At 34.9% G+C, this 13,672-nt stretch overlaps 1 protein-coding gene across 1 annotated transcript; it reads right to left on the bottom strand.

Annotated features, from left to right (window-relative positions):
• Nucleotides 1–339: 339 nt before the first annotated feature.
• LOC107048485 (integrin-linked protein kinase homolog pat-4) lies at nucleotides 340–12,392 on the bottom strand. Its single transcript, XM_015271660.2, has 7 exons — nucleotides 11,945–12,392; nucleotides 6,091–6,256; nucleotides 5,831–6,023; nucleotides 3,121–3,201; nucleotides 2,595–3,037; nucleotides 1,389–1,619; nucleotides 340–1,306 (listed from the first exon to the last, which is right to left on the bottom strand). The coding sequence occupies exons 1-7, from the start codon at nucleotides 12,031–12,033 to the stop codon at nucleotides 1,160–1,162; spliced, it is 1,350 nt and encodes a 449-aa protein (XP_015127146.1). The 5' UTR covers nucleotides 12,034–12,392; the 3' UTR covers nucleotides 340–1,159.
• Nucleotides 12,393–13,672: the final 1,280 nt, after the last annotated feature.

Genomic DNA, 13,672 nt, shown 5'->3' with positions numbered 1-13,672 from the left:
GCGATCAATTCAGTAGAAGTGGTAAAAGGAGATGAGTCAATTTTGACCACTGACCAGTTTTCAATCAATATCTCGGAATCTAAGTGAGATAACTAAATTTTTGTTATAAGCTGTTTTGGGGAGCCGATTGAGTGCTGCAACAAATGTAATTACGAAAATTTCGCTATATCCCTTAGATTTGGAAACATTCCTTTAAAACTCAAGTGGGAGATCAGTCGACTTATCTCCGTTTACCACATTACTACGGAATTGTTTGGTATCAAGACATCATTGTCGAACGTTCTGAACGGAAAACAGGAGAGGAAGAAGTTCTTTCATTAAATATGAAAGACGAGAACATAGACATATTTGAGGATTTATTTCCAGATGATTTTCCATATAACATGTATAAAATTGACAGTGATTGCCAGTCATTGTCACAATAACATTATCTACCGTCATCAAAACTATTCTCTTTAAATAAATAAAAGTATCTATGATTCTAAACATCTTCTTTTCAGAAATGCCACATTTTTTATATAAAAATATTCCTCAAGTACGAATAATTGGTTATCGATCGATGATTTTGTTTAATCAAACCGGGGAAAAGGAACTTTCCACGTGAAATATGAAAGAAGAAAATTTAGACACATTTGAGGATTTATTTTTAGACGACCTCCAACATATAACATGTATAAAAATGACAGTGATTTGTCAGTCATTGTCATGAAACACCATCATGATGTATTAAAAAATATTTTCGTTAATTAATTAAACGTGTATATGTCTCTAATTATCTTGTTTTCAGAAAGACCAAATTTTTGGTATAAATATATTTATCAATTACCAACAATTGGTTATCATTTAATTACTTTGTTTCATTGATCTGGTTATGATCAATTGGATTATATTAAGGCACAATCATTGCTGGACTTTTTTCTGTTCTGGTCAGTTTCGAGAGAGAATATTGTATAAAAAATATAACATGAATTATTTCTTCATTTGAAATAGTGATAAAAAAGAATGGGGAGAGCACCAGTGATTTTCGGGAATCGTAAAAATCAGTCCTATGTTATTCTACAACTTCCTCCATACATTCTTAATCTATATTAGTTCGAGAGTTAGATTTATTGAACACCATTGAAGTTGTGCGTTTTTAAATCAATACAATTGATCATAATTAACGCTTCATTTTATCCAAAATTGGTACGACCATGTCGAAAGAGGGACGTTTACCTGGATCCTCATTCATGCAAATGCGAATGAGTTTAGCGAGGTGAGGTGAAATTCCACGAGGTATTTCCACTCGTAGATCCTCCAGAGCAATCTTAAATTATACGAGCCAACATCAATAGAGTTAATGAGGAATGTCATGAAAGAGGAGTAATTATGAGGAATAATTAATGTACCTTCATCCCACACTCCATAGGCGAGAGATCGGCGAATGGTACCTCGCGAGTTGCCAGTTCCCACAATAGAACGGCAAAGCTCCACATGTCGCTTGCCTCCAAATTTATGTCAGAGGATCGTTTACTGAGTGCCTCCGGTGACATCCATGCTGGTTCATAAATTCGCCCAACTTCTTGGAATGAAAATTTTGAATCTGCCATGTTGACACGAGCTGTGAGGTCCTCGTCGATCTGAAGAGGGAGAATGCATAAGCACATGTAATTTCAATTAAGGCCCGGGTGTACTATCTTTCGAATGTTATCTGGATTTTTTTTATCTTTCGTAATCCAAAATTGTCAATTGAGTGGTACATCATGTAGAAATTCCCAAAAATTATGATAGAATGATAAAAAAAAAGTAGAAAAAATTCTGAACTTTTTCAAAGAGCGTTTTTACTTCAGATTCAGAATGAGTTGAAAAAAGTGGAAACTACAAATATATAATTCGCTGTGGCAAATTATCTATTAGCTGTCATTTGCCCTGGTGGATAACAAAACACTAACTCCTCATGGGCAGTGACAGCTAGGTATCTCAATTTTCAAAACAGTGATATGTAGTCATCTGCCATTTCTATGTGGTAAAAGTGTGATTAAAAAATTCTCCAAAATATTACAACTTTTTTCAAAGAGCCTTTTCTGTAATAAATGTCTCTGAGCAGTGTGGGAAAAGATTTACGAAATCAGTGATCCCCCTGCATGATATTGGGTGACAGGCCGCCATTTGTCACCGTAAATCAGATACATTTTTCAATATCTTGTTATTCAACTTATTCTGAATATAAATTAAAAATACTCTTTGAAAAAATTAAGAATTTTTTCTACTTTTTTTTTATTATTCATTCATAATTTTTCAAAACTTCTGCAAGATGCAGGACTTAATTGACAATTTCAGATGACGAGAGATGAAGAAAAACATCGAAATAACGTTCGAAAGATAGTACACCTGGGCCTTAATGAGAAAAAACAAACGGAAGAAGGAATCTCAATTAAAATGTCTTTGTGAATGGCAACGTAAATAGAGTTGGAAAATAATGGAAGGATGTAGTTAAATAAAAAAACCGCTTTCATTAAAGTTCTCTGAGGAACTAAAAAAAAATGGAGGAAAATAGGACTACGGAGCAAATAATCCCAGAAGTGGAAATTTTAATTAGAGAAGGCGGCACTCACCATAACGTGTTTGCTGTTTAAGTGGAATCTACATCTGTTCTGCCTCTCGAGACCGTGCAGGAAAGCCATGGCTCGGGCAACATCGAGTGCTAGTCGTAGCGCACGTGCTGTATCAACAACAACACCGGTACCACCGTGCAGGAGACGATGCAGGCTGCCCCTTGCCATGTACTGAGACACTGTGACCAGCTGCGGTGGCTGATTAACGCAGCCCAGGACAGGAAGAACATTGGGGTGGGAAAAGATTCTCAGCTTTGGAAATTCTTCATTGAAATCACGCGATATGCGAGCTGTGCACTCTCTCAGATTGAGAATTTTAGCGACAATGTCGTTGTTTTGCCAGCGTCCACGCCAAGTCTCGCCGCTTGGGGTGCTTGCCAAGTGTGTGTGTAGTGATAGTTCAGCCATATTTATCCCCTTGTGTCTGGATAGAGTTGCATCACCTGTGAAAAGAAATAATCTGTAAGGAGGAGAGGCACGCAGTTGGGGGTAGTTTTTTTATCACGCATTTGGCTTGCCAACTCACGACTTCTGGTCTTTAATCCCAGCCAACTTTGATCTTTGAATTGAATCTTCTTCAGATCTTGGCCGAACTCCACCGCCAAATCTGTAAGTCATCAGTTTTTATCGTTGAGAATTTCTTGCTGAACTTCTGTTGAAGTTCATCCAGCAGCGAGGTGGTGAAATGAGATAAGTTACTTCAACTTGAAGATTTTTTTTTGTAAATGTGAGGGGAGGCAAGAGTACTCCATCGCTCATCCTTGAATCAACTTAGCAAATTTATTCTCTGTGAATTTTTCTTGTGAGAGTGCCAAAATTCTACGGAAATTGAATTATATCAAAATTCAATTGATAAATTGAATAGAAGCTAATGAGTAAAATTTGGCTCTTTTCAAAATCGGCAGATTCGAAACTTTTGCCATCCCCTGTATTTCCTAATCTGAAGGGGTAGGGGAATTTCTCCAAAGATCGTCTCTAAACAAAACTCTCTATGGAGAAAATCGATTTCTTCTATTTTTAGCTGTTTCAGAATGGACCACCCTAGAGATTTGGGAATTTTCGAGCATACAATATGTTAAGGATGTTTAGCCAGTGTCGGTAAATTGTCGATAAATCTGTTTTCATGGTCAAGGAAAATGCTGTATTTTTTTCGGCTGACAGCAGAACATATCGTCGCATTAAAATCAAAGGGGCGTAAGTGCCATTTCTCTGAGATTTTTTTTCTCTTAATACCAAAGGGGCGTGTTTTTTTTTCCTTCGAAATGGAGTTTTCTCAACTTATGAAAGGTTTTTTGTGGACAAATTTCTGAAGTGGCAAATGGACGTAAGTCCGACTAGCAAGTACTGAAGGGGCGTATCTCCAGCACATACGCCTCTTTCTTTTTATACTTTTTGTTTCTTTTCTAGCTCATATTGAGAATGAATAATTCCAAAGGGGCGTAACTCAGGCACATACGTCCCTTTGTTTTTGAAGCAATAATCACAGAGGGGCGTAACTCCAATATATATGTCCCTTCATTTGTTACTGTTCGTTCCTATTGATTCATCAAGTATAAACGGAATCACATGCACTACAGCCCTAATAATAAATAATATTTGATTCTACATTAACCTCCCCTCCCTCCCTCTCATCATGAATGTTCAAATTATTTCCCTTTGATTTTTTGCTTGAATGAAACAATTTCATGAGAAATATCAGTAACTAAACTAAAATTTTCTAAAATTTTCTTCTAAATTTATTCGATTTCATTCATTAATTTATTTCATTTTTTTAAATTATGACTGCGAATTTCAGGAAATTATCTGTATGAAATTTCGAGTCGTGACTGCTTTGAACACTTCGGAAGAAAATGAGACCATAAAGGAAGAAGAAAATAGTTAAAGCGTTTTATGTTGATATAACAATATAAAACTCATTATCGCGAGTAGACCTAAGATATAATGAGAGAGAGGCGTATGTGGGACTTACGCCCTTTTCGTTTTATTTCAACATGAAATGTGTCATCCGAAGTGCACAACACATAATGTAAAAAGGGGGTAAGTGTCATTTTTTGAATGAAATGAAACAGGCGTAAGTGTGGAGATACGCCCCTTTCCCGTTGAAATATAGCAATTACGCCTTTTTCCTAGATTTTTTTTTCTTCCGATTTTTGGTCAGAAATTCCATGAAAAACCGAAAAAACAGGAATTCGGAACATACGCCCCTTTCACTTTTAAAATGGGTTTTTTGGCACTTACGCCCCTTTGATTTTAATGCGACGATATGAAACTAACTTTTTTATCGTTAAAAAAAATTAATCGCAATAGTCTTGGCAGAAATGAATAAATCAATTTTTCCTGATACACGGGATCCAATGAAATTTATGTTCAAATTGATAATTCACGTACTAGAAAACTCTAAAAATAGAAATAAAAATAGAAGGTAATGTGTAAAATCATATTGAATCCAGTGGCCAGATAAAAATCTAGGGCACCCGGGCAAAAAGAGGAAATATTTGAATAATTCTATCACATATAAGCGTATGTTAGCGCATGTATTTGATGCATTTCATCTATTTCATTTCTAAATAATAAATATGGGTTGGTGGATTGAAATTTTTATCAAAGTGAATATCTTTATCTCTCAGTTGAAAAAAATCATTTTTTTTTAAGTATTTGCGATTTTGGATAAACATCCTTAAATGAATTGTATGGGATAAAATTCATGGATAATTTGCCTAATTCAAATGACTTTAAAAAAAAAAAAAAGAAATTACATTTTAAAAATGATTTTTAGGGTAGAAAACTGATTGTTTATAAATAATTTATGAAAAAAGTTCATAATATTTAAAAACAATTTGGTGATTATTTTATAAACCTACCAAAAAAGTAAACGTTTTAATTTGCCTTCGGATTTTTCAACTGAAGAAAGTAGACAAAAATTATAATGAAAAAGAAACATTTTTTCATTCAAATGTTTCCTAACGGTTTGAAATGGAGCACTAAATTTAAGTTCTATGATTGAATGATAAAATCATTGCAGAATGTTCAGTGACCTAGGGTTAACTGGGATTCAACCGGAACCTTCGATGTTGAACTACAACTGTTCATAAAAGCATTTTAACGAAAATAGAATGAGCAAAATACTCGAATCCTTGAATCGTCAATTTCGATTGTGCGCGAAAAACGACTCAACTCTTTTTACCACTTTACTGATGGATTTATCAAATTTCTGGTTTGCTTTCTTTTGTGATTACCATGAAGACGTTTGGCTAGGGGCCCTCTGGCTTTGTCCAAGGGGGTGTCCCCGTCTTTATTGGCAATTGAAACAAGTGCACCGGCTGCAACCAGGTCCTCCGCGACTGCTTGGTCCCCCCAGAAGCAAGCATAGTGCAGAGCTGTGTTACCGTGTTCATTCGTAACATTGACGTCCGCTCTGTTGCGCAGAAGCTGAGCCGAAAAAGATCATTAGAAAGAAGTGGTGACACTAAAGGCAGAAACTGAGCGATTAACTCACCAATTGCACTATTTCCCGGTTGCCGTGGGCAGCGGCTAGATGAAGAGGAGTGTCATCACCTCGGTTTGTTGCATTTATCCTCGCACCTCTGCTCACCAGCAACTCCGCCAGTTTTGAGTGGCCCTCTTTGGCGCACCAATGAAGCGGACTAAATCCATGATCATCCCTGGATAGACAAATTGATTCAACGGATTGAAATTAAAACAATGTAGTCATGAAATTGTACTGAGAAAAAACAATATTTTTTTTACTACATATTCATTTAAGGGTGTCAAGTGAATTTGGCGATGATAATTTTTTTAATTAATAGTATTAGACAGATGGTGAACATCAGTGACAATTTTATAATTTTAGAACTTATGGATATCGAGAAATTAAATAAACAAAATCAGTCTTATACACGGCCTCTTATGGAGTTTTGATTAAATTGAACGTTTCAACCCCCTAGGAACTCAAGGAAAATTTGAAAAAATTTGAAGATATGGGGAATGATGTGTTCAATGTGATGGCGACAAAAAACAATGGGGTACCGGGATGAATAAGAGAGATATTTCAATCCGCCGTACCCATTTGATCCCATGCTTTCTCGAGGTTCGTCACGCGAAATAGAGGATTTTCCGCATTTATTTTCTCGATGTCTAGTTCCGGTTGCGGGTTTGAAATTTCGTCGGATGGATGAATACATATTTCTCCAATGATGGAGGGAAAGAAAAAATTTTTTTTGAATCTTTTTTCAAATTCACTTGGCACCCTTAAGGCCCGGGTGTATTATCTTTCGAACGTTATCTTGATTGTTTATCCATCTTCATAATGTAAAATATATCACAATTTCCATTGGATTTTACATCACGCAGGAGCCCCTAAAAGTTATGATGGTACAATCAAAAAGAAATATTTAAAAAACTGGACATTTTCAAAGAGCATTTTTAATAAAGATTAAGAAATAAGTCCGATAGAGAGGAAATAGTGAATGGATAATTTATCATGGTAACTAACGATCTGACAGCCGTTGACTACTGTCACAAATGATGACCTAACAGCCATTAGATACGTCAAATTATTAATTTGCAATTTCCTCCCTATTGGATTTATTTTCCAATATTATTCAAAAACGCTCTTTGAAAATGTTCAGTTTTATTTCAACGTTTTTCTGATTGTACAATCATAATTTTTGGAGACTCCAGGGCTATGTAAAACTGAATAGCAATTGGAGATCATTTCAGATTATCAAAATAACAAAAAACAACCAAGGTAACGTAATCATTACCAATCATCACCAAAGATAATCCACCCCCCGGGCCTTAATTGAGAGAAGCATTTATTTGGTCAAAATTGCATCTCTTTGATCGAGTCAGTTTAAAATTGTTTCAAAAATTTTTCATCACGATGTGCGAAAAAGTGATTGGAATTAAATAATGAAGTAATGAAGTTGCATTGCGAAAAAAAATATTTTTGATAATATTCATTTACTTGAGAAAAGTATTTATTTTGTCAAAAACATATTTCTTCAATTGAGTCATTCTCAGGCAAGCCTGATTAAGTTTCAATTGTGACAATCATATTGCTCTAAAGGATGACTATGTTGCACATGACCTTGGATGAACTCCTCCAATGATTATTCAGTTTCCCTAAATTTCGTATTTTCTAGAGGGAAGAATTTCGATTGATTTTTTAATGTTTGCAATTCAGTTGCGAAGTGGTAGAACGGTACAAGTCAATTTCGACTATTGACCAGTTTTCAATGAATATCTCGGAATCTAAGGGAGATAACAAAATTATTATTATAACCTTTTTTGTAGAGCCGATTGAGAGCTACAACAAATCAGTAGTGAAGTGGTAAACAGAGATAAGTCGACTTATCTCCCAGTTGAATTTTTGAGGAATGTTTCCAAATTTACGGGAGATAGCGAAATTTTCGTAATTACATTTATTGTAGCACTCAATCGGCTCCACAAAAAAGGTTATAACAAAAATGTTGCCATCTCCCTTAGATTCCGAAATAATGATTGAAAACTGGTCAATAGTCAAAATTGACTTATCTCCTTTTACCACTTCGCTACTGAATTATTGAAGGAGTACACTCAATGTCATAACTAACATGATCATCTTCTAGAGCAATATAATTGTCATAATTAAAACCTAATGAGAATTGGCTGGGAATGCTTCGACTGGAGAAATACGGTATTGAAAAAATGCATATTTCTCTCAAATAAATAGATATTTTGCAAAAATATATTTTTTTCCTCAGTGTGCGAGCCGGAATAAGTCAATTTCATTTCGCAATCAGCTGATCGAAAATATGTCAAAACGACACAAGAGATACAAATTTTCATAACAGCTCTTTTCATTATTATTAATTGTTAATTTGGTTTTATTAAGAACAAAACCAATTGGGTTTGCAGCTAGAACAATTACTGTAGTTCTCATTCTGCTCTGCCAATGAGGTCTCTACGAAAATACATGTCCTTTTCACTCGAAGATATTTCTGGAAATTCGTCCGCTGTGAACTTCAATTACATTATCTCTGGTTCTATTTTGCGAGTAAATTGTGTAATAAACAGTGAATAATGAAGTATCTAACGAAGTAGTAATTTTAGAATCCATCCCCTTCGCTCCGAGAGCAATACTCCGACATTATAGTTAGATCTGGAGGACGTAGATAGATTTATACGAAAATAATTGTTATAGTTCTCCTTTTATTCTACGAAACCGCTTTATGAAAATGTGTCCAACTCTTGTAGTGCCAAACATCTTGACCGAAACCGTATTTAGACTCACATTAGTTTGACTAATAATATTTTTTGTTTCCACAAGTAAATGTAGATTATTGTAGTGCATAATCAGGTAATTGAAGATTGATTGAAGTTATTCGGGGGGAACGAATGCCAATAGTTTGAAAAGTCAATTAACAAAGGGGAAATAACTATTCAGGATTACAATTGGAAAACAAAATTAATTATTTCAATATCAGTTTATACAGAATATTTCACAATCTAGAGACAGCAAAATTGCTATGAGGATTATTGTTTCCTTCGATTGCGAAAAATTTGATTTATTCAAAACTCACGTTTCCTTTAATTAAGCGGTAACGCCTTGCATGGATTAACTTTCAGAATAGTCCTCGCGCCCATAGTTATTTATTTTTGGAAACCAAAAAACTTCAATCACTCCATCACTATATTGTGCAGTGTCTGAAATTTTTTGATTTCCAAAAAGTAATAAATATGGACTCTAGGACGATTCTAAAATTCAATACATGCAAGGGTACGTTAGTTCTTAAGTTAAATTACCAGCTTTTGCTACTTCATTACGAAATTGCATGGTAAATAATGAGGTAATGCAATACCCATTATAGTCAATTTGATAGAATGGATGGCGCTGAACTGAAAAATTCATTAAATAAATGAGAATTACAGGAATTCAAGATTGCTTCAGGGATAAAATAGAATAAGATTATCACTCTCCAAGATAATTTTTTTTTAATATCCCAAAGCGAAGGGACGAAGAGTGGAAGATGTTTATGTGAACGTTGGTCTCTACAGAAAAATCTACGAAATATATCCATTTCCGTTCCATTCGGAGATGTTAAAGAAAATCGCATCGATTTATAGTGTTCGTTTTTCTCGACTATTGCTGTTGTCTATTACTAGACTATTGTAAAGAGGAGAGCGGGACAAAATGGATACTTATGAAATTTTTTGAAATGTTGAGAATCATCGAAGTAATTGAATATTAATTGAAGTCAGTTGGGGGAATGGATGCCAATAACTTGAAAGATCAATTGACTGATGGGAAAGAACGGAGAGAACTATTGAGGACTATAATTGCAAAACAAAATTAGTAATTTCAATTTCAAAATCAGTTTTCACAGACTATTTCGAAATCTAGAGACAACGATATTGCTATGAGGACTATTTTTTCCTGCAATTAAGCGGTAACGATACCCCTTGCATGCGGTGAATGTTAGAATCGTCCTTGTGTCGGTAGACGTTAATTTTTGGAAAACAAAAAACTTTAATCACTCTTTTTCTCAAGTTATCGGGCATACAAGATTTTTCATAAAAAACGGAAAAACAGCAATATGTCCAAACTGTATTAAAGAGTCTATATATTCTGATTGACTTACATAGAGACCATCGAGATGAGTATTTTGAAAAAAAAACTGAAACCGGCAGTAGTTTTTGATATATTGAGTAAAAACGAAATTTAAATAACGTGTTATATCTGAGGAACTACTGAACCGATCGAACTGAAACAGCGCGTTAAAGTTGAGCTCAAAAATAGCTACAATGAGCCAAAATTTCAGATTATATCTACAAATTTCACCATATTTATGCTGAATTTTCTCAAAATTAATCAGTAGTAATACCAATAGTGCTTCAAAATTATCGGATATTTTCCGATAGCTTCGTTGCCTAGAAACGATTGTGTTTAATTTTGCAGGTTTAAAATTTTAAAATTTTTCTGCAAAATTCGACACACTCGTTTTCCGAGTAGTATTTGACGGATTATTTTTCCACCCGGATTTCGACCAAGCAGAGTGCTGTGAAAAGCATCCGGATACATTGACAACCCACTTTTTTGTTTATCTGTCACACAGAATATTAAACGTGAATTTTGGTGAAAGATGAGAAACATTTGAAAAGCTACCAGTGAATTTCTGTCGGAAATTTTTTAGACATTTCCAAAATAAAACTGTTTGACAGCCTCAAATACTGCATAATGCGCTCTGATTGGCTGAAATCCGAGTGAGAAAAATAATCACCAAAAACCCAAGTTGTCGGATACAAACATACAGACATGACCCTAAAAACATTATTTCTTCACGTTTCCTAACATTCTACGCTATTTACTACCGGAATTAGAAAATCCAAAAATCGGTCAAAAAGGAGGCCTCCATTCGGAAGTAAAAAAGGTAGAAGTATCCATTTCACCGCCTTCTTCTCACTCTTAGTAAATAATGGGGTTACCATTTCACTAAATTGGTAATAATAGTAACGTGATGGAATAAAAGCCGATTAATTTACATTGATTAAATGAATGAGAATCACCATAATTAGTGCTGCAGGAAGAAAACAGAATATGACCATTTCATTTAAAAATAAAGCCTTCCAACATAGGGGAGGGTAGGGTAAAACGGACACTTTTGCTTTTTTGAAATATTCATGACGTGTTGAATTGTTCATGAAATGGAATAATTTTATTTTCCAATTGAAAAACAATGATTCCTCTTTGTGATGAGCTTGAGCTCAATTGATAAATCTGTTTCTGAGTTATGAATATTTTTAAAAAAGTCAAAAGTGTCCATTTTACCCTACCCTCCCCTATTCCTAAATCCAGAGGACATTGAAATACTTTGATGCAACCCTTTTCCGTAGCTTTACAAATACAAATCTCTATAAAACTACGTCCATTGCCCTTAGATTTAAAATGTTTCTAAAAAACTCATCTAGGGGAGGTTGGGGTAAAACGGACACTTTTGACTTTTTTTAAAGTGTTAATGAGGGGTTGAAGTATTGATAAAATTTAATAATTTTTTGTTCAATACAAAGAACAATTCTTCCCCTTTGTGATGAACCTAAACTGAGCTCTATTATTACATTTGTTTTTGAGTTATTATTTTGAAAAAAGTCTAAAGTGTCCATTTTACCCTACTCTCCCCTACTCTCAGGCGAACAAACTTGTTCCGTTTTTTTACTTTACTGTTAGGTTGTGTAGTAAATAACAAAGCAGTTGAGCAATAATCCTACTCATGAGATGTAACAAATAACATTGAAGTGAATATAAGTCATCAAAAGAGAAGGAGAAGGCGATGGAACCGCAACACTCATCCAAATAAGGTAAATTCCCATACCCTTGATTCATGTCATGTTCAGTATCATCGAGCCAAACCCGAACCTGCATAGCGTTTCCTTCACGACACCACTGGAATATATCCTCCATTTTTTCTCCTTAAAAACTTCAACTTGTTTTTTAAACAATTAACTGCTTCAAATAGAGATTATTACTGCGGCAGAGGGGGTGGACCCGTAACGTCTCAGGAAGACTAGACGTCATGCACTAAATATAACCATATTCCTCAAACTCTCGGTATCAAACTGTCACGACACTTGTTATTCTCGAAAAAACTTCACCAATTACTGCCTGAAAGGCACTCTCCCGTTGTGCCACTTGTAACGATTTTTATTGTGAAATAATCTGATCATTCGAGGCAGATTTGGTGACACTGCGGTGAAGCTGGAGCCCCCGTAATATTCGTAGGCGGCTAATTATAATGGTTATGCCATCGAGGGTGGGAGATAGCGCACAGTTGTCACAATGCTAAAAAGGTGCGTGCGTGAAGGTTACTAGAACGACGTAGGGTCCCTATCATCACCGACATTTTTCCACTAGGTTTATGCCGCCAAGATTCAAATTCAATATCACATGTCTATTTCGATAGGAGGCCTTTTTTTGACCGATTTTTCGATTTTTCAATAACGCTTTTCTTGACATGTTTTTTTCTAACTTATCCGGATGTGTTTTTTTCAAACTCATTTTTTCGTTTTCAATTTCGACGAGTTTCTGGGAATTGAGATTTCAATAAAAAAATTGAACCCTATCAGTCAAGAGGGGGTGAGGGGTTGGAGGTTATTTCAGTCCCCAAGAAACACATCAAAATCCCAAACAAGAAAATTCGTTTCGAAGAAACACACCCAGATAATTTGAAAAAAAATCGCGCCAATAAAAGCTTCATTTCTTCACGTTAAATTTCGTGGATACGTCCATGCTCTTCCCTTCTTTCTGGAATTTCCTCGAAACTCCTTGCATTCCCTCGAATTTTCTGGAAACTCTCTGAAACGTGAAGAAAAGATGTTTTTAGGGTCATGTCTGTTTGTATGTATTCGAAAACTTGGGTCTTTCCTGATTAATTTTTAGAAAAATCAACATAAATACGGTGAAATTTGTAGATAAAAATCTGAAATTTTGGCTTATTCTAGCTATTATTTAGCTCAACTTTGGCACGCTCTTTCAGCCCGATCGATTCAGTAGTTTCTGAGATATAGCAACTTGTTTAAATTTCCTTTCAAGTCAGAATAGATTCCTGGGAATTCTTAAGGGTCTCGAAAGATCGTGAAATTCCTCAGAAATTCAATGCAATTGGATTAAAAACGCTAGCTCTTCTAGTTTCTGAGAAATCCTCAAAAACAAAGTGATCATGGATTAAGGGGAGACCGCGGTGACATTTGAAAGTCTTCGAGTATTGTAGCGACGATCGTAAATGTTTGTATTATGAGTTGTAGGTAAAAAAAAGTGGGAAAAAATCGAACTCCGAGATTTTTGGATGGTTGCAAAGGGTCAAAACGGGCTAAAACGGGTCTAATCTGCAAAAAAGTCCAGGTACCGCAATTTTCAACCAATTGCGCTAAAATTTGGGTGACACATAGTTGAAATATATAAAAAAACAGTAGATATTTTTTTTTCTAATATTCATTCTTCTTGTGTATTGATATTTTTTTCTGCTCAGTGGTATGTCTTAACCACAGCATGGACATATTACTGAGTAAAAAAAATATAAATACACATGGAAAATGAATTTTAA

The sequence above is a fragment of the Diachasma alloeum genome, unplaced genomic scaffold (assembly GCF_001412515.2).
Source record: "Diachasma alloeum isolate Michigan unplaced genomic scaffold, Dall2.0 Dall_scaffold_00194, whole genome shotgun sequence".
Taxonomy (NCBI): Eukaryota; Metazoa; Arthropoda; class Insecta; order Hymenoptera; family Braconidae; genus Diachasma; species Diachasma alloeum.
Note: the sequence above shows the minus strand (reverse complement) of the source record. Positions and strands in the feature narration are given on the sequence as shown.